Genomic DNA, 22,276 nt, shown 5'->3' with positions numbered 1-22,276 from the left:
ACTCAATACCAATGAGTAGAAATGTCAAAATGGATCCACAATCTCGCAACAATGGAAATCCGCACTCGACGTACATCCACGGAGTGACGCGCATAAACAAGCACTAGAAGATTTGCAATCCAGAAACCTGATCAATGCAAAAACAATGCTCTCAAGAGAGCTCACCGGCAATCAAAAGTACTCGCCAAAATGCATGTATAATGGGCTTTGACCATGCGCCACAACCATATGCAAACCCATTTGCATTATCATAAAGTGAAGCACAAAATCATTATCAAAATATTCTATGAAAATTTGTGAAAGAAGTTCCACTTGTGTTCTTGAAAAACCGCGTCTCTCAAGAGACCGCTTTGATGGTGTGTAAACGCCTTCGTGCTTCGCTGTCCAAATCTACCAAAAAACCCTCAAACTACAAGCTCTACCCAAGCTAAAGTTGCATCTTAAGCTCAGAGTTTATGCACTCAACTTTGAGCACTTTCCATGCTTTCAAAAAATGCATCAAACTCGCATACTATGCAAAAACAAAAAATTTGAAATTTATGTATATAGTCAGTTTGGGTTGAACCTCATCAAAATGGTGAGAAATTTGCAAAAAGTTTATTCAAAATGGAGAGCAGAACTAGGCAAAATTTTCAAATCTACAATCTACAAGGAGAAAAATGAATCTAAAAATAGTGCGGCTATGCACACAGTTTTAGGGCAGCAGCTTCACCTATAAACAATCTTTCACACTCTTTTTTGAGCTTCCACAAGAGTATACATCACTCTCCATTGCATTCTCACAAGCTTCCAAGCTTTCTTGATCTCTCCACCACCAAGAGAGAGTGATCTATCGCCTCAAAGCCTTTGTGCTCCTTGCCATCACCAAGCCGTAGCTCTGAAATCAGTTGTGAGTGCACGAATGCGGTGCGTGTGCGTAGAGTGAGAAGGGGGGGGGAGAGAGAGAGAGAGAGAGAGAGAGAGAGAGAGAGAGAGAGAGAGAGAGAGAACACAGGATGTGGGTGGAATAGCTCAACAGTATGTGTGTGTGAGAAAGCCTCTGATTCCTCTATCTAGTAAAGGATAGGGTGTGTACAAGAAGTAATGGGTAGTTGAACATGTTTGGCATGTTCGACCGAGGTAAGAGGCACACCGCCTTTACCCCAACATAGAGTATGATAGTCAAAACCTAGTCCATGCTAGTTAGCATACCTTCTATTCTTCTTAGCACACATTCTATGTAGTTTAGCATATCTCATATGTTGAACTACACACTGATTATGCTTGTTAGCACAGCTAGTATGCTACTTAGCATCCTGGGTATGTTGATTAGAACATTGTCCATGATAGTTAGCATACCTAAGGAGATAGTTAGCATACCTTGTATTCTAGTTAGCACACACGCTATGCTATTTACATATGTTTGTTGACACACTAAGTATGTTAGCTAGCATACATATTATGCTAATAAAAACATTGTATATGGTAGTCAACACACCCTATTACATGCATGTTAGGATGTTGAGTGTGCTATTTAACACTTAACATCCTAGATAGCAATCTCTATGTTCCTGCTTGGATTCAATTATCCTAGTAAACATATTGATCAAATATGGATATTGCAGGTTGAGCTCTTTCACAAATTCAAATAAAAACATCCACTTGCAAGATTGGCATGAGAATGTTTGAGATGTTGAAGCCATTCTTTTATAGACGGTTGAAGGATAGATACACATATTGTTGCAAATACCATGTGCAAATGTGTTTTTTAAAGAACACACTAAACCACATGTGCTCTAATGCTTTTTGGTTGCATGATGCGGGTTGCAGTTGTGTATACAATATTTGTGCCACATGCAAGAACATTAGTAAGGGTTTCTTGGCTTCACATCGCATGTTCAAAGGGTTCACACAAATGTGGGAGTCCGTTCTTTGTTCAAAGCTAGCATATGTAGTTTTCTATAGAAGATCAGGCCTCATGGAAGACCATAAGATATGTGGAGTCAAGAGGTTAGAATTATGTTACTTGGAGATAGAAAAGCCAAGTAAGAGTATTATTGTGATAGTATTTGCATATGTAGAAGCAAAAGACAAGCATGGAAATAGTAAAATAAGAAAAGATCTTTTGCATAAACAAAAGCAGTGTTGGGAGTTTCTTCAACTCTTGAAAACCAAGTTGAAGCTCTTCATCACTCATAACTATGTAGCTCGATGGCAAGGACAACAATTCAAGGATTTTCTACTTCGATTTTTGGATAATGATGTTGTTTCAATTGTTAAATTTTTCCAAGAATTACAGCTTCAAGGAGCAAAATGATATTCAATCAATGCATTGGAACTCTAGTCATATAACCATTTTGTACACATAACGTACTACTGCAAGGCAAGGGAGGTAGTCAAAACAATCCACTTATTCATATCAAAGGTGCATGATACATTATTTTTGCAACATTTCTTCATGCTACACCATGACTGGTTACAACAAGAGGGTGTCACTCCTATGCAACATTGGGTGTGGTCCAATGGTGCGGCCTTGCAATTCAAGGGAGCCACAGGACTTTCTATTCTCTAATGCAAGATATGGTACACTATGTTCCTTCTTTGGATAGGGCACAACAAGGGAAAGCATGATGGAGAGCATTTGCAACAAGAAACATGGCATGCTTCTATGATGCATGCATGCAAAAAAGGTGGAAGTGATTCATCAATAAATCTCACGTGTCATATTGTGTTGCCATTACCCGATGAGGCTGTGGCAGATTTTAAGCAAACAGATGAAGTTTTGACACGGGAATTTTTTGGGTATGATAACTTCACATATGAAGGTCATTGTGATGTGTTGAGTTGCGATCTATGTGTTGGCGACACATTTGCTATAAATCCAAATGCTTCAACCAATGCCAAGGATGTGGATTTCTACCTGGTCAATTGTGTGGTAGCAAAGGAGAAGGTGGAAAATGGGTACATCAATGAACGGAGCAATGTAATTACAGAGGCTCATATGTTGTGCAAGGACTATATTGCAAGCAAATGGATGCATACACCTTTAATCTAGACCACAAGTATCGCATCATCCACCTACTTTCACGTCTAGTGCAATGTATCAAAATACCTATGGAGCACATCTTCTTGTACCACTGCAATCCCGCTCTACAATGGTACATGGCCAAAACCCCTCATATCTTTGTAGTCCTTGAATTCTTTGTTTGTCTATGGCAAGGATTTCTCTCTAATACTTTCACGGTTCCTTTCATGGTCCACACAAATAGTAAGGAATTGTATTGCACACTTCCCATCCTGCTCCTTATCCTTGTTTTGGAGGGGCTTAATGCAGTTCGGGCCCAAAAACAATTTGATCATTGATGACAATAAGTACAAAGTGTGCCAGAACCCTAAAGGAAGTTGTCTTATTACTCCCAAGCTAGAGAACTAGACTTATTACTCCCAAGCTAGAGAAGTAGACTTATTGTTCCCAAGTTAGAGAATCAAACTGTTGAACAATGGCAACAGTTCCTGGTAGACACTTTGGCACCCTGGCTATTTCTATGGATGCAATGAGAGGATCGTGAAACATATACAACCAACAATGGATTTGATAAAGGCCCAAACTTGTTTTTTGATACAATCCTCAGCAATCTGGAATCAGATCTGCGAGAAAGCGATATGGCCAAGTGGAGAGGGTAGAGAGCCGTCAGAGACAAAGGGATGCTGATGAAGAAGATAAAAATCACGATAGGGAAAGGCTCAAGAGGAAAAGATTAAAGAAGCAGCATCAACTTGAAGTAAAAAGGCAAGTGCACGAACCAAAGGCTTAATAAAGACAAGAGCACAAGCACACTGGATACTTGTAGTACAAGTGCCCTAGGTACCACAAGCATTTTCAAGAGAAGGAGAGTCTTTGCATACTCGTAAAATTATGTACTATGATGGCAAGTTCTAAGATCGTGATGAGATTTCCTTTTCCATGTTCATACCTATTCTGACTTTTGTTTCAGAAAGTAAGGATCAAATTTTGTAATGTTGTATTTTTTTGGGCCATACCTTGTGCACTGTTGGAATACTTTTTGGTCTTGTAAACATTATATGAATGCAATGGTAGCATATTGAGCTCTAATTTTCACACTTAATAAGATAATAACCCTAAGAAATAAGCAAGTTGGCTTACCCATCTTGTTGATAGTAAAGATATTTGTAACCAACATACAGTGAAGTTATTTGCTACTGGTTGTGATAAACACAAACGCCATGTATATACAATGCGCACAAGAGACAAGGAACCAACTATTTTATAAAACTACATTATTTGTAGTAAGAAGTATATTAAAAATCCAGTGGCTACAAATTAAAAGCTGAAGGGCATGCTATTACAAATTGCTTCATAAGTGTGTGGCTTTAAAGACAAGAGCACTATTTAGTAAAGTGCATGTGTGTGTGTGTCTGTGTGTGTGTGTGTGTGTGTGTGTGTGTGTGTGTGTGTGTGTGTGTGTGTGTGTGTGTGTGTGTGTGTGTGTGTGTGTGTGTGTGTGTGTGTGTGTGTGTGTGTGTGTGTGTGTGTGTGTGTGCACGTGCATGCACACATGCATGTGCCATTGATTGTGTGAGTATACGTATTTAAAGCCAAAGAAATCCCCCTTTTGAATGCATTTAAAAAAGGATGGCCCCTGTGGGACTGTCACCTACACAAGAGCCAAGGTCTTTTTGGAGGCTTCATCTTTGAATCTACCCGCTACTCGCCATCCATCTATGCTTGCTACATGACTAATCGCCAACACACCTCCCACGTCATCACCTACTCAAATTTAATCCATAGCCACTTGCTTTAACAAGCTATACGTACAAACCACTAGATCTAACAAGCCCTATTGGCCCATCACATGGCAAAATATCCACAATGCCTTCACCATATATGTGTTGCATGAAATCAACAAGTCTCAACCAACCTATAGTTGCTAACACCACCCTCTTAGCTCTCCACAGTGCTAAACCTGCTCATTGCTACATGCACATTGGCCTACAAAACCAGCACTTGCAGTAGTCCTGTAAGCCCACATGCTTACATGTCATCATCATCCTCAAATTCTCATCATCATTGGTGAGCCTACTGCAATATTTTGATGCGCACTAGCCTTGTCATTGTTCGTGTTTGTCTTGTCTATTTGCCTACTCATCAACAATCTGCAACCCAATTTCCAACATGTGCAGCATAGTTTTTGGTTATTAGTTTTTTTATAAAAAAATTGAAAGGCACACGTGTTCCCATGCCACAGACTGCTCAGCCCTACACCTTTTAGCCTTTGTCTTGAGCAAGCTCCCACACCCATTTTTTGCTCCAAAAGACCTCACTTCGGCCAGATGAGAGCCTCTTCTCGTGCTATTCCAATATAGCATCGAGTGCTATCTGACCTAAAGGGCTTCTGCTCACTAGACTTGTGTGTGCAACAATCTTGAGCACCAAAATATCACCCAAAGCAACAAAGGCAGTTTTCAAAGGATATCAAGTGACATTTATTTTTTGTAGTCTTTTGACAACTCCCAATCAAAGGGTAAAAATTTTCATGGCTCTGATTGTTCTTGTTTACAGTGGTGAGGTTATTAGTTTTGGATATAATTGTAATGTATGTAACTCTCTGAGTGATTATAGCTCTCACATTGCACCTATGAGCATTTGTATACAAATGTTTACAGAGGAGTTAGACATTGCCAGTTCAAATGCAATGGTAAGTCCCTCCTATTTTATTTTTGTGGCTCTACAACAAATATGCACCAAACCCGATTCAAAATTCAAGTGCACCCACATGTGCAACATCATCAAAGAATCCCCCCAGGTTCCAAAAAGCAAAGAAAATCAAAGAATAGAAGATGAGGCCACCAATGAAGTTGCCAATAGAAAGTGATGACCCGCATTCATAATGTGTTTAGACATTGTCCCACACCACATAGTTTGGAGGTAAGACCTTCACTATCTTATTGCATTAGATTGATAATTATGAGCCCTATGTAGTTACCCAATGTAACTCATACTCGACTCCATGATAAGAACCCATCCTTTCTAGTGTAAGCCTCAATTTACGTGGATCTTTTTTGGGGTAAGCCTTTAGATTACACTCATAGTCATAACAATCTTGTCATCCAATAATGCACCATCATGTGCACAGTCACACTTTTCGCATGAAACCCTATAGCTTCACTTGTGCTACTCATTCTCTAACCATATGCTATACACTTCATAGCCACATGCTACTTGTGGTAGCCCACATGACCCTTATCGATACCATATGTGGTGCGTGTACATCCACTCATTGATTCCAATATCCCACCTTGAGCCTATATATAACCACTATCCAAAGCTTGTACTCTCTCTCTCTCTCCAATTCGAATCAATCAAGAAAATTACTTTAATCCTACATCGTGTATTGAGCTCTCTCTCTCTCTCTCTCTCTCTCTCTCTCTCTCTCTCTCTCTCTCTCTCTCTCTCTCTCTCTCTCTACTTATCTACTGTTATGGTGTAACCACAACCATGAATGCTACATTGATTCACTTACCATAGCACTTACAAGTTACTATCCGCATGTGAAAGCTTTTAGAGATTGGAACCAGGGAGCATGAGGATCATGTATTGGTTCAATCAGTATGAAAACTACCATGATTTGGAATATACAAGATGCCAATTTCTAACAAGGAGTCGTGGAACAATTTGGTCTCACCAGATTTGACCAACAATAAGAGGAAGCTAAGATTGAAGACCAAGCTCAACACTATGCAAAAAATAGGTTCTATCTATGAATGAACAACTAATGAAGATTAAGGAGATATTTGAATCCATTACATTTAAGTGTATCATGGTTGATGATGATGAAAAAAATTCTAGAGGCATGCTTATGCAATTTAGGACCAACGTACAAAGAATCATCTTCACAAGTTACGAAGTCTTCTATAATAACAGATCTAGAGGTAGAGGATATGGTGTAGGTCAATAAGATTGTCATGATTATGGTAACCAAATATGTGGTAATCAATAGATGGTTAACAGTCAAAGGCGCAAAATATAGTGGAAGAGGAAATTTTTAGGTAGGGGGAGTCAAAGAGCTTGAAGAAAAGTTTGCAAAACAATGTGCTAAATAATGGCAAGGGATGTTGGAAGTGTGGCTGTCAATATGATTTCAAGCATCAGAGCCCATGAAGAAGACAGCAAAACAGTTATACAAGCACTAGCAAGGGTGTAGATGGGCCAAAAAGAATTTTTTTATGCAACATAAGATTAACACTATGTCCTCACATGTATCAAATTGTGGTGACAATGTATGGTATGTGGAATTGGGTGCATCAAATCACCTGAGCAACCATGGGGAATAGTTAAGGGATTTACAAACTTTTGACAATCCTAGTTATGTCGAGGGTGAGGATGATAGAGGGCATCCTATTGTGGACACATGGAATGTGTCGTGAATTTTAGAAAATGGCAAGGTGAAGTGTTTGGATTATGTTTTCCATGAACCCTAAGTACAAATAACTTAGTTCTTGTTGGACAAAATGTTTAGCAAGGTTTAAAGGGCAGGTTCAATCCTAATGGTCTCCATTTTCTTATCTTATGCAAAATGATCCCTTGTTCTTGTATTCTTCTATATATAGACAATTTTCACTCTTGATGTAGATTTGCATGAGATGAAAGATACCATGTTTTCACAAGGGTCTCGGGCCAGCAGCCATAGATATTTAGCATAAGTGTATTTGACATAAGTGTGTGCAAAGGCTAACTACTATGTAGATTAGGACTTATGATAGGTTCGTCAGTGTTTAAGATGGCTAAAATGCATAAGGTTTGTGAGGCTTGTCAGTTTGGAAAGCAAGCAAAGGCGAATTTCCTCATGACAAGCAAGTAAGCAAAAAGGTGTTAAGAGGTAATGCATTTTGATGTGCGGTCCTGCAAAGACTGCATCCATGTTTAAATGCAAGTTTTATGTTACCTTCATGGATGACTATACAAGGAATCTGTGGGTGGATATCATAAAGAAGAGAAATGAGTTGCTAATTCAAGATTATCACAAGGAATGTATGGGTGGATATCATAAAGAATAGAATGAGTTGTTAATTCAAGGTTATGGCTAAAAGTTAGACAAAAATTATGTACAATGCATGAGGTTAAATGAAGGGGGGGAGTACTTATCCAATTATTTTAGCAACATTTTCAAAAAGCATGAAACTCCTAGGAATTTTCAAGATTATGGCTAAAAAATGGACAAGAAAATTACATGAGGCTAGATGGAGGGGGAGAGTACTTCTCTAATGAGTTAGTAGCATATTGAAAAAGCATGGAACTTAGAGGCAATGATGAATGAAAAGAATATGCCTAATTGTTATTGGGCTAACGTAATGTCTACAGTTATTGGGCTAACGTAGTGTCTATAGTTGCATATATTATGAGCAGGTTTTCCACTCCTTCTATACATCATATGACACCCATGGAGAAGTTTATTGGAAAAAAGCTGATTTGACAGACCTTTAAGTATCGATATTTATTGCTTTATGTCCATGTTTTTCATTATTTGTGAATGAAGTTGGATCCAAAAGTTGAAAAGTGTATGTTCATTGGCTATTCCCTTAGAGCAAAATGGGTACCAATTCTACAAACACGCATCAAGTGAGGGTGATCTTGAGGATCCATACATTGCAGTGATACAAATTCTACAAACACACGTCAAGTGAGGGTGATCTTGAGGATCCATACATTGCAGTGATAGATCATGGCTTTGAAATCATTCTCATGTCTAAAATTATTTATACGAAGGTAAAGTGGCCAACAAACACAAATCATGGGTGGATGATTTGAGCAGCAAACACCTCATAGAGCTCTTTATGTGCTATCCAAATATGAAGATGATTGTAATCTATTCAATGGTTGACCGAAACTTCTTTGAGCAAGGAATGCCCTCCAATTTTCCTTTTATCCTTGGGTGCCATACATTGATTTAAATGGAAACAAAGGTCATACATGATAATTTAATTTTTTTCAAGACAATGAGAGGAGATGGGAAGGGTGTCATCCACTTGTCAAATGTTTAATCATGAGAGGGACCATGATAACCTTCATGAGAGGAACCATGATAATCTTTAGGATTATCTTGTACAACAGGCAAACATAAGAGTCAAAGGATTATAAGGGGGCTTTGGCCACATACTATTATAAAGAAAGATTATGATGGTACAAGAAGAAAAAGGTTTTTGCTTGACCCGAAAGGAGAGATTGTTTTTTCTACATGTTATCTAGGGTTAACAGAGCATGGAATACTATGTTTAATGAAGCTTAGAGACGTGAAGAGAAGTGATTGACATTATGTATTTATCATACATAAGGATTAATTGAAATGTGGTTCTTAGAGTTTCTAAATGTATTATAGGGTTTTGGAAAGGTTTTTTTGGTGGATACCATGGATGAGCTTAAAACTATAGATTCTAGTGTACACTCTAGAAGCCAAGTTGTGGACTAGCGCTCTTTAGAAAAGTATAAAGTGATTGAAGTTTTGATTATTAGAACTTGGCTCAGTCCGCGCCCACCAGAGAGGGGGGGGGGGGGGGGGGGGGGGGGGGGGACATTGGATAAAGAGCCAAAGAAAGGCTAGGAGAGCCTAGGGCAATGAAGCATTGTATGCAAAAATGAAATGTCCTTTGTATGCCACTCACACCCTATGACATTCCTTTGTGAAAGGGAAAGTTGTAGGTATGGAGGATCCAACAAACCATTCATGTTGAAATGAACATAGTGATTGCATTGGACTTTAAGATAATACAATGTTAGCATATGGCCTTATATAAGCTCAAAAAAGGAAGGTGACATTAAATGTTGGAAAGTGATATTCATCACATGTGGGAAAAAGTTCAAATAGCATGTGGCTATAAAGAAGCATGTGTTAGAGACACTTATGTAGTAGGATGCATGTATGCACATAAGGGTGCATGCTTAGTATGCTTGGCTTTAGGGGTTGTTAACGTATTGAGTGTAAGCTATAAAGGTTTACCCCAATAGATGCCCCTATAAGCGAAAGCTTGCACAAAATGCATGGATTCTAGTTGAGGAGTCTAATATGGGTTACTTATGGTAACTACATATGGCTCATAATATGAATCTAATGCAAAAGGATAGGTCTTACCACCAAACTTTCAATTCCATAATAAAACATACTCATAATGGGCAATGTGGGTATCCCCTTCTTCTTCTTCTTCTTCTTCTTTAGGGTAACTACATATGGCTCATAATATGAATCTAATGCAAAAGGATAGGTCTAACCACCAAACTTTAAATTCCATTATAAAACATACTCATAATGGGCAGTGTGGGTATCCCCTTCTTCTTCTTCTTCTTCTTCTTCCACAATGTGTACGTTGCTTTTGGAATCTCTAGGATTCTTTTGGTTCTAAGCATTATCTTTGAACAAACACCGGTTGGGTGAATGTCCCCTCTTGTTGTGTGATAAGGGCACACCTTGGTGGACATAGTGCTTGTATACATGCAAAGATAGATGAAATGGATTTGTAAAAAATGTTGTAATACTTGTGCAAATGCATGGCTTGGAGCTTCTTGGGTTTTGACAACCTTGGAATTGGGTAATATATGCATTCCTTTTGGATCTCATAGAGACTAGGTTGCGGCAACACACTTTAGGTAGGCCAAGGCCATGTGGAGGAGAGCTTGGAGCTATTGAGTGCTTGGATGTGTGAAGCGAAGGGAATTTTAGGCCATGTGCCTCAAAAACATAGAGAAGCAAGGGGTCCCGCGAGACTTTGACTTCGTTGACACCGTTTCAAAGGGTACACACACACACACACACACACACACACACACAATGAGCGAAATGAATAGAAAATGAGTGCCTAAGAGCTTCAATTGTTGATAAAATTAATCAAGCTATTATTTTCTCATGCATAATTCAAACAAGGCATAGAAAGGCTCAATTAAAATCTCTTGTCATGGGCTACACAAGCACGTGTGTGTAGATTGAAAAGCTGCAATGAATCCAAAGTTGCAAGCTCACCAATAAGAGAGCTTATGCACAATGCGATAACTCAAAAAATTAAAAAAAATAATCATAATAAAAAATACTCATTGTCAAGCTTAGAATATCTTATACAATATCTCCCTCCCTCCTCATGCTTCTTGTACCAATGCAGTCTACTTCCACTATGTTCTACTATAATTTCAACCTATCAGTAGAGCTTACAAGATCTATAAAATCATTTGCATGTTGACTCTTTTCAAAACTATTGAGTACCCTATTCCTCATAAATTTGTATCACACGTCCTCTTGTAAAGTGCGATCCAAAAGGGGTTGTAGCAAATTAGATAGAGAAAGCTATAGTTCAAACTAGACAATGCCCCAATCCAAAACACTTAATAGCAAAGATAGAGATACTATTAGAAGCAATTATCTGAGTCTAGTTAGAAGCAAGACATACAAACTTTTTGAGTACTTTCATAGTCACAACCCAATTCTTGTATGTCGTACCTTTTGCCAAGTAACTCACATAGAGTTGACACCTATTGGTAATTAAATGAAGTCACTTGGAGGGATATAAATGAGAATGTTGTTTGCCTCTTAAGAGAGAAGATAATCCCCAACTACTATATGATCCTCTGTTACCATTTTGTTTGCTTTCAAGTCAGCAATACAAAAGCCACCGCCCATTGTGTGCACAAGATACTCCATTCCTTTTCATCTTTTGGAAGGGTGTGCGATAACAAAATGTGGTTATCATGCCTTGCCGTTCAAGAATAATCCGTGAAGACCAAATAGCTCATAGCCCCTACATGTCCACATAATTATGGCACAAGGTTTTTAGACACAATGCATAAATTACACAATTGGACAAGCCCCAATAAACGACCTTAGCTCACAATGCCTAACTTTGTCACAGCCTAGCTTACCATAATCAATGGAATTTTGAAGAACTTTATCCTTAACAGGAAGTATATCATCCACAACCCAACCTTGTGAGGAGTTTGTGAACACCACCCAACCTCTTTGACACTGATCTTGTTTTAAACACTAGACTGTAAAGCATAATCCTATATCCCAAGCATCCCCCCCACGCACCACAATTCTTTGCAAAACCATTCAGAGGGGCCTTCAATATTTCATTGGCAATGCTATGTGAAGTACTAAAGCAGGTGAACTTTATTATTCACGAAAATCAAGCCATGCATTCATTCCACATTAAACCAACAATTTGAAATGGCTGCAGGAGCAAAGCCAGTCCTGCAATCAACCTATTCCTCATAACAACCCTTTTGAACTCTTTAAAAATGATGAAAGGCCGAGGATAGAAGTTTTTACATTGTCCTTTGAGGCAGTGTGGCGACCCAAGGGGGGATGATTTATGAAAAAACTCAAAGCATGAGTTGTGTGGAAAAACAAGATAATTTAAATCATTAAAACCCTTCTAAGAATGCCCCCCACACACAATCTTTGACACAACGAACAAACACCGGTTGGGTGCATGTCCCTTCCTATTGCGATGAGGGCACACCTTGGTGGACATGGTGCTTGTATACATGCAAACATAGATTCAATAGATTTGTATAGTATGTGAAAATACTTATGCGAATGCATGGCTTGGAGCTTCTTGGGTTTTGAAAATCTTGGAAATGGGTAATATATGCATTCCTTTCAGATCTCGCAAAGACTTGGCCATGGCAACCCACTCTTGAAAGGTCAGGGCCATCAAATGAGAGCTTGGAACCCTTGAGTGCTTGGATGTGTGAAGCCAAGGGGACTTTAGGCCATGTGCCTCAAAAACTTAGAGAAGGGGTCCCGTGAGACTTTCTAGTGCATTGAAGGCCTTTTTGACTTCTTTGACACCCTTTCAAAGAGCACGCGCGCACACACACACACACACAAACAAACCTTCAAATGGAGCATGAACACACATTTGGGGGGGGGGGGGGGGGGGGGGGGGGGGGGGGGGTTATGGAAAAACTCAGAAAATGAGTTGTGTGAAATCAACGAGATAATTTAAATCATTAAAACCCTTTTAGAAATGCCACACACACACACACACACACACAGTCTCTGACACAGCGATAAAGACAACTAGCACGCTGTGTATGTTACAGAAATTACATCAATGGCAATCACAAGAAAACAAACTAGTCACAAATAGGGCCTCTGTTAATGGCCCGAAAAGAACCAACCTAATGGCATTGTTAGCTTCCAGTAAGCAGACCTCTTCCCTTCACTAGGTTACACATTGTTTCACTTATTCCTGTAGAAAAGAATCCTACTGTACACTAAATAATATGTGTCCTCATTCGACGTGGTAGTGGCTTCAAGGATGGCCACACCACCCTCAAAAACCGACCCTTTTGAGTAGGAAAAGAGTGAAGTGAGCTCAACCCTTTCTTTTACAACACAAGTACTAACCCTTTCTTTTACAGCACAAGCACTAACCCTACCCTTCTTTTTTCTCAGCTGGCTCAGGATTACACCTTGGACAAAACTCTAACTTTTTTCCCCTGACATAAGGAGGCGTATTTTCTTCTTGATCGGGACATGTAGTGTACGATGCATAGTAGTTGTCTAGACGCCATCGGCCATCGGCTAATCGGACAACACGATGCTGGGGCCAAGAATTGATCCGGATATATTGCCCACTTTGTTTGCCATTCGACTTCTTGGCTGTTACAAACTGCCTGCAAAATAGAGGCACCAAGCCAAACTTGCACCTATCAGCATAAAATAGTTTTCTACAAGATCCTTGACATCCTTCAAGTGCTTTTTTTTAACCCAGTTTTAACCAAAAGGCCAAATATAAAGCACTAAACATCATGAGTGAAGTGCTTGCTCACTGGTGCAAGTCACACAAACACCAAACCAGAAAAGTTTACCAGGTACTTTCTTGGCCACCCCATATAGGGTCATTGTCTTGCATTGGCGTGACACTGAAGTCGCATTGAAAGCGTCGAAGCAAAGGATCTTCATCACGGGATGTAGGATCCAATGAATGCCAGTAAGGTCCACAAGTCTGAGGGGAAGGGAGAAATGAGCTAGGACTACACTTTTGAAGTCGTTAAAAAGTAAAAGCATTAAAAAGCCTAATTACACATCTTACTCACAGGTTTCACCTTCATCTCCCAAATTCGAGCACACATCTCTACAGGAGAGAGCTCCACCTGCAAACACATGGCAATTTGATATCAAAGCTGCTACTGCATCAGAGGCAGGTTCTCACCATGGCGTGCACAAAGCCTGCCAACTTTATTAACCTTCTTCACATAATGACAATTCTTTTTGCATGAAGGACATGATTAACTTCATATTTAAGCGATTGTAATACCAGCTTCTCGCAAAACTCAAACAGTCACATGCACTCAATCATCCAAAAAAAACGATGGGATCATTTTGTTACCTAGTGTTATGCTCATGCTGTGTTCTCTTTCAAGCTCCCGTGCCTTGTCAAAGTTTCATCTTTTAAATGCCTCTTCTGCTTGTTGGCTGGCTTCTATAGGATGTGGGTTGGCCACCTGAACACTTGAGAGCACCGGTTTGATTGTGGGCACGCGCATAGGTAATGGTGATGGTTGATTTTCAGTGTTGCCACCCAGAATGACCAAGACTTGCACGGTGCACCCTAATGACCCCATCCCATATACATGTGGTCATTGGTAATGTCTGTGTCTCAATATCCCACTCTTGCTCTCTCCATTTCTCCAGCCTTTGTGTGGTCTCTTGGTATGCACTTATTGCAGGATATGCCCAATAGGGTAGGGACAGAAGGCTTTGTTGCATGCCAAATGGGGTGTATTCATGAAAGCATCACAAGTGCTTGATGCTAAGAGTGTTCAGAGTTATGGCATCTCCCTGGATTAATTCGATCCGTCCCAGTTTCTCCCCAGGACAGCTGCTAGGGAGTGTGGGCTGATTTGTGCCTGCCTGGCCAGTGTGAGGCAGTTTTCTCATGTCTAGGCATTCCAGCCATGTTTAGCTCGGGTTTTGGCTTGGTTCCATGGCCATTAGGCTCCTGCAGGCTGGAGGCATTTGTCCCTTGCCGGTATTTTTTCCATAGCCCTCTTGGGTTCCTGGTGCCTTTTCCTGCATTTTCTCCTATTTATGAGGTCGTGGGGCTGGTGGGCAGCCGGCCGACCCAAACCTCTGTGGCGCTATATAGGTGTGGGCAGGGGTATCATGGGAGGTGTGTGTGCACACAGCCCTTGGGTGTAGGGCGCCCCTAGGAGGCAGCCCTAGGGTGATCGATGGGCGGGAAGGACAGCAGCATGCCAGAGTTTTTCAGCCTAGCGTTTTGGTCCCAGATGCAACAGGGCAGCACCACCAGCAGTGATGGGCAGCATTTATCATCCCACTTCATCGGATGAGGTTTAGAGGTGGAGCATGTGGTGCCAAATTTTTAGCCGACAATGAAAACAGTTCGAGGAGGCTTTGTTGGAGTGTGGACTACTCCTATCTCCATGTTCTCTCTTCACCGATGGTAGTGTGGCCCTAGTGATTCGGTCACACCTTTTGCCCTTTTGTGAGCTTGACAATGCCAACTGTGGTACAGATTTACAATCTTTTATGGGCAGTATTCTTGATGATCAAGAGTAGATTTTTTGGATGACAAATTTGCACATAGTGTCCGCAATCGGTGGGGACATCTGGTTCCTACTTCCGCAGTCGGTAACATTTGGATGCTTCTCCAATGCATTTACTTCAACCTTGGAGAGCTCCAACCTTGAGGCAGCCCATTCCGACCTTCGTGGCTTGTTGTAGTTTTTGTTTTGTTTTCGGAGTCAGGTAGGGCACGCCCAGCCGCTCCCCTCATACACCAAAAAAGTATACAAGAAGAACGACCAGGACTATGCACCCAAAAACCGAAGGCATACGCTTTTGTCACTAGTTTCCTCTGGACTACGAGAGTCCAGAATTATCTACACTCTTAGGGCCATGACTAATCCCTTGAGAGACCCATTTCGCCAACTTGATTTGGGCGTGACAGCGACCAAGTACCTCTATTCAGAGGCCCAGGTAGTACTGCGGGACTTGCTTCGGTCTTCCCTTTAGAGTTGCCTCCTCCAAGTAACTTATCGCTCACCTCACTAAACTGCCTTTGAAACCCGACGGTTTTCCCCTAGGAAATGCCATACCCGCTTGGAAGGGCGTCGGCTCACAGGTGGCGTCCGCTGAGGTTGGTGGTGTCCCCCGTTTGCACCTCCCAACCCCTTTTAGGTGAAGTTGACCCCCCCCCCAGGGGGAAATGGCACTTGGGCGCTCTTGTAGCTCATCTGGCTTTGCTTGGGGAGAATTACATCATTTCCCCCGGAGGGGATCGGATTCAAAATAACACCATAGAAAGGGGAGCATTATCTCCCCATCCGCCTATACAGAGCACCCAAATACCGGGGTACAACTTCACCGAGGAACTTCGCCACAGGCACGTGCCCTGCGGTTCCATCCCTCCAATGCGGATCACGGCATACCCAGAAGGGCATCCGCTTCTTGCGAGCCTCCCCACCAAGGAGGATAACGGTCCTTTCTTCAAGGTCCAACGAAGGGTCGATTACGTTGAAGGTGGAGTTGAATCGGTTTAGCCACCTCCCCCTGGCTTCATCAACCGCCGAACAGTTCATCAGCAAATGCGAAAGTGAAGGACCCTCTAATTGGGAGCACAACGTGCAAATGTTGTGTCCACGCATGTAGCTATCCGCCAGTTTGAGCCCACCTACTCTCGCGAGAGCCAGCATTCTCTCCTCCTTCCTATTCACTATAGTGCTCCTATTGAGCTGCAACAGGTATCCACGTGTTTGTTCAAAGCCGGCCTCCTTATAGGGCTCCAACGCCAGGCACGAATGCCTCTCGTCCCACTTGTCCCATGCGTGGTAGCGAATTGAGCTAAAGTCAGCCGCTGGGATATACTTATTCATCTAGTTCTGGGTTCTTGTCGTCCAAGTCCACTTCTTGAACGGTTGGTTCTTAGGCTTCTTGTTTACCAAGGAGCCTATCCAGGTAGATGAAACCGAGCGGTACTTGTCAGAAGCCCTTGCTCGTTGTCCCCCACAAAAGGCAGGTACGGGTGGTATGTTAAACTCGTGATGGAGAGTTGCCGTCCCTACAGAGGTTGACCTTGCTCCCTTTCCGAGTAACATTCGCATCCCAGTGGCGACGAGGCACTGCAGAGAGTGAAGGACGCGCTGATCGTGGGCCCCCATAATTTCCGCGCCATAACAAATCCCTGGATATACGCACGCCTTAAAAACAGTCAGTCGAGACCATATAGGGATGGCTCGGTTCGCTAGTAGGTGTTGACATGCGAATAGACTTTTCCTCCCCTTGTCCGCTCACTCCTTGACGATGCGTTCAATGGAAAAGGTCGAGTCTACGTCGATGCCAAGGTACTTGTACGTTTGACCCACTGCAACCATCTCACCACCCAGAATAAAGATCCTCATAGAGAGATCCTGCAGGTCTCCGTGGAACACCATGACCATGCATTTGTCAATTCCAAAGGTCATGCCCCAGGTCTTTGCCCATTCACTTCCCTTGTCAAGGCTCGTTTGTAGGCTTTCAGGAGAGTCAGCAAGTAGAACCAGGTCGTCAGCAAAAAGGAGTCCTTTAATTCTCTTGAGGAGGTTAGGTACTTCCAGGCCCCATGTTTCCCCATCTGCGTCTAAAATATCGTTGATGTATATATTGAATAGACAGGGCGAACCCGGGCATCCTTGGCGGACTCCCCGCTGCACCGGAATCGAATCCGACAGTTGTTCCATGTGTCGGACTTTAACAAAGGTGGACCTGTAGAGCGCTTGGAAAAATCTAAGTGCTCGACCTTGCAAGCCAACTGCAGCGAGCTTTAGGAACCACGCCTCCTGCGATACTGTGTCGTATGCCTTCTTGAAATCAATGTAGGCCGCATAAGTTGGTTTCCCATCCTTGTGACGGAGTTTCACGATCTCCTTCAGACATGCGACCTGCCCTATGCATTCCTCATTAGTACGGAATCCAGCTTGGCCAGGATTGAAGAAGTTCCTCTTTTCAAGTATCTTAGTGATCCGCCTAATCACGACCATAGTGAGGATTTTTATGGCAACGGAGATTAACGCGATTCCGCGATAGTTATCAGTGTTGGTCAGATCGCCCTTCTTGGGGATTGACACAATCACTGCATCGCTAGCACCGGTCGGGATGTCTCCAGTATCGTAAATGCCCTCAATCATGTGCAAGTAAGCCTTGCCCATCTCCGATCATGGCTTACGCGGATCCGACCTAAGCCCCTTATCTTTCATAAGCAACTTAAAGAATTCAGGTGGTAAACCATCGCCACCCGCTGCCTTGTGTCTCTTCAACCGCCGACAGGCCTCCCGTACTTCATACGGGTTCAACGGGTCACATACCTCAAGCATACCATGCCAGATGCACACGTGTTTGTCATACCATGCAAGAGGATCCTTGCTGGTACCGTCTGTATCGGCGAATACCTTGGAGTAGTGACCCTCCCATACTTGTAATTGCCTCTCCGATTCCATTACTAGCTCCCCACTTGCGTTCAAAGGTTGACTGGCAATAGTTCCTTGCCCCTTCCCAACTATTTTCTTGAGGTGGGTAAAGAATTTCTTCATTTGACCCTCCCTCAGGAGCTCATTCCCTTTTTCCACGAAGCGCTCGAAGGATCTTTGGTTACTGTCACAGACAGCGGCCTTCGCACGAAGTGCTATTGCCTTGTACTCCCTGACCGCTTGCCGGCCAGCCCTAGTGTTCATAGCCTTGTTCCTCACCTTATTCAAGGCTTTCCGGCGCGCATTAATGAGTCTCGGAGCCTGAGGTTCGAGTCAACAACCTGACCTTGGCCTCGGCGGGGGCTTCGTGGAAAGAGCTCCTGCCTCTTTGGCAATTGATGTAGCAACGGAAACAAACTTGTCAGAGCACTGTTGGGTCGCACGTTCGTCCTCATGCTCGAGGTGCAGTAGAGTATTCCATCGATTGTCATCGAGGAACATCCTGCAATTCACATCCATCTTACATGCGTCCAATTTGGGTACGGACGGCAAAGTAGCTTTGGCTGCTACTCCCGAATCCACAGAGTGTAGGTGACACACTAGTGACCAATGGTCTGACAAGTCTATCCCCCTTTGTACTGTATTGTTGAGAAGTTGTCTCACGGCGGATTCGTTCACGATAAAGTGATCGATGTCCGACTTTCCCTTCCCCCACCTGGAATGGTACGTGAGGTTCGAGCCTCGAACCTTTAAGCTCTCGAATCCTCTTCCGCATCTCAGTAGCCACTTCTTCAGTGCCCCCGTCTTCACGTTGAAGTCACCTCCAACAATTACCGGTAGGTTTTTGTTCGAGATGGCCCCCAACGTTCGGGCGAGGGTCTTCAAAGCGACTGTCCTGGCTTCGCCCAACTGGCGCTGCGGAATGTACACATTGCCATGAATCCAAGCCCCTAAACCTTTGGGAAAAAATTGTATGAAAATCTGATTCGGGGAAGAGAAGTTGAGCTCAAAGGGCCTGAGCTCAATTGCGACTACAGACGCCATTCCACGTTCTCCTGGCTTTGCGGTGCCTAGGGCATTAAAGACCACGTGCCCGGGGAGTCTAAGAGGCCAACATCCTTGGAACATTCGGGTTTCTTGCCCGGTTCCCATCAACGATCCAAGTTCGCTCCTTTTGTTTCTGAGTCCGTTAACGTTGAAGGTGGTTACCTTAACGTGGTTGACGGACTACTCCCCGGCGGCGGAGGTGGAACTTGGTCTACGGGCCTGGTCTCGGTACGGTCTCGACAGTCTGCATCTCCATCTGCTGAAGCGCTGTTCTGCATCTAGCTTACCTACAAGCGCTTCAGCTGCGCTAAGAGAGTGGGTATAGAGATCAAAGCGTACACTCCTACAATGTATGCTAGTAACTTTTCTAACTTTGATCACACTAGCTCCCACTCTCGCAATCTCTAACTGCCTCCAAAAGTTGCGGACGCTATGATTGTCCGCTCCCCATGCACATGCTAAACCGAATTCACCAAAGGCTACTCCACGTTTCAACGATGCCTCTGTCAGACGTGTCATGCACACTCTTTCCATTCATCTGATGTCACTGGCTCGGGCCTCGCGAGGTGGTCTATCCACCCCAAGCATGGGGGGTCCAATCCCCCCACTCGAGGCAGCCTCAACGGAGGCTAAGGTAAATTCCCCCACCCCATGCAGTGATTCGTTCCCCTTGCTTCAGGTGCTTCGCAAGGTAAAATCCCCCACCCCGCGGGGTGGTCTATCCACCCCAGGCGGGCGCAGAGAGTCCAATCCCTCTGCTCGAGGTGCTTCGCAAGGTAATAGCTGGCTCACCTCGTTGTTCCCGGGGTTCGTGCCTCCAGGATATCCTACCTGATTGCCTCTGAGGTTCGTTCCTCCCAGTAGGCATTGTCCGTGCTTGCCGCTGGAGTTCGTTCCTTCCAGTAGAGGTGTGCAGCGTGCTCGTAGCACTCACTGAACACAAGTTCCGTCATCCCTTTGAGAGTATAGTAAGCTTTGAGAGTATAGATAGCTTTGAGAATAGTTGAGAAATTTGGAGAAATTGAAAGAATGAGCGCTCGAAAGCAAGAGCGTTTATATATATGGTTGTACTTTTCATTAAGGGCCCCGGAATACTCTCTCCCGCGGGGACTGGGAGAGAGACCACTTGCTTCCGATCCCCCCGTGGTGCCACGGTGGGCGCCAATTATTTTCCTCATCCCGTTGCATGGCTGGCAAAGGGGAGGTTTACACAACATACCCCACTTCCGCACTTCGGAAAGTGGAGTTTGGATCTCACCATGGAGTGAGTCCTACTTTTTTTGGTTCACGACACACCCACCCTTTCGCACTCGATTGGGGGGTACTGCTCGAGACTCGGTCCTTCGCAACTCGAGGGGAGCCACCACTCCTTTCTCCCCCCCCGTGGCCCTAAGGGGGAGCGCCTCTGACCCAGGTCTGGGGGGAGAGAGGCTTTTACGCCTCCCTCCCAAGCACCCCATGGGGTGGGCCCGAGATGTCCAACCCCTCCCCAACGGGGCTCTTCGCCAACTTCAGGAAGGTGAGTTACCCCACCCTCTTGAAGTCCTCAAGAGACTTACCTTTAGTTCAGGCATAAGGTGTAATGCGTTCAATACCCATAGGAAAAACTTCGGGTGTAGTGCGTTCAAATGCCACAAGGGGTGAGTTACCTCATCCACTTGGAAGCTAGATCTTCGCGGGTTGGGAATCACTAAGGCGTAATGCGTTCAATACCCTTGAGAAAACCCTTCGGTGTAGTGCGTTCAAAAACCCACAAGGGACGAGTTACCTCATCCACTTGGAGGTTAAATCTTCACGGGTTGAGTGTCACCCATCCGCTAGAAGATCCCTAAGAGGCAATGGAGAGTTCTCAGTTAGAATCCAGTCCCGCAGTGTGGAGGCGAATCTCCGTAGGGACCCTTGTTGTAGTTCCCCTAGGCGGTTCCTTTACTCTTACCTTAATTGCACACTTGATTGGTGGGTAGGTTCTTCTCAATACAAGAACAAAGGATAGTTTTGGTGATGATTTTAGGGAAGAGAGTTACAACAGTGGGAGTATATGTGTTCTTCCAAGTCTGTATGGAGTTTGGCATATTGTATTGGATTGTACCTATAGGTTTGATCTTGGCAAATGCAAAGGAATAACAGACATTTGGTTTGATCTCAGGGAGTTTGCTTGAGTAGCTAGGTCCTGTTGGACCCCGATGGCTTCTTTGGCAGCCATGATCCTCAGGTGATGACCTTTCCGATGTTCCTATTCTGAGCAATCTGAGTTTACCGAAGGTGCAATTCTCTTTGAGTCTCGAGTTCTATGAGATTCACGTTTGCTATTTTTTTTTCGAAGTAAAAGACCCATCTATTAGTTAATAAAACTGCCCATAGGGCTACAATCACCTCTACTAGAGAGGGCTACATCAACCATAAGGGGAGACTCTCCCAATGAGAAAACAGCATATGTACAATGAGGGCTAAATCAAGAGATGGGAGGAGGGAAAAGCCACATAGGTGGACGGTAGTGCCAGCTACGCTCACCCCGGACCATGGTGAAAGGCCAAGGGCACCAGAGTCGAAGGAACTCCTCTCTGTGTTCCCGCATGCGGTCGGAGCTGCCCTAAAGTCTCTCAAAATGTCCCCTGAGAGTATGGATCAGCCCAAGCCAAAAATCTCGAACAATCTCCGCTGGTGGCACAAGGCAAGCCTCGAAGATACGGAAGCAACGGACCCGCCAAATGAACTAGAGTGTCATGCCACAGACTGCTCCCAACACACCTCTCTCTCACTGCACCACTCTTGTGG

The 22,276-nt window shown here is 43.5% G+C and overlaps 1 protein-coding gene across 1 annotated transcript in view; it reads right to left on the bottom strand.

The window, feature by feature from the left end:
• Positions 1-13,052: 13,052 nt before the first annotated feature.
• Positions 13,053-22,276, bottom strand: part of LOC147466092 (uncharacterized) — a 38,357-nt gene continuing 29,133 nt past the window's right edge. Inside the window, exons 2-4 of the mRNA XM_086523802.1 lie at positions 14,084-14,140; positions 13,856-13,992; positions 13,053-13,660 (exon numbers count right to left, since the gene is read on the bottom strand). Of these exons, the coding sequence (XP_086379928.1) occupies positions 13,420-13,660; positions 13,856-13,992; positions 14,084-14,140 (435 nt within the window). The 3' untranslated portion in view covers positions 13,053-13,419. The remainder of the gene's footprint in view (positions 13,661-13,855; positions 13,993-14,083; positions 14,141-22,276) is intronic.

The sequence above is a fragment of the Adiantum capillus-veneris genome, chromosome 1 (assembly GCF_014529385.1).
Source record: "Adiantum capillus-veneris isolate H3 chromosome 1, ASM1452938v2, whole genome shotgun sequence".
NCBI classification, from domain to species: domain Eukaryota; kingdom Viridiplantae; phylum Streptophyta; class Polypodiopsida; order Polypodiales; family Pteridaceae; genus Adiantum; species Adiantum capillus-veneris.
Note: the sequence above shows the minus strand (reverse complement) of the source record. Positions and strands in the feature narration are given on the sequence as shown.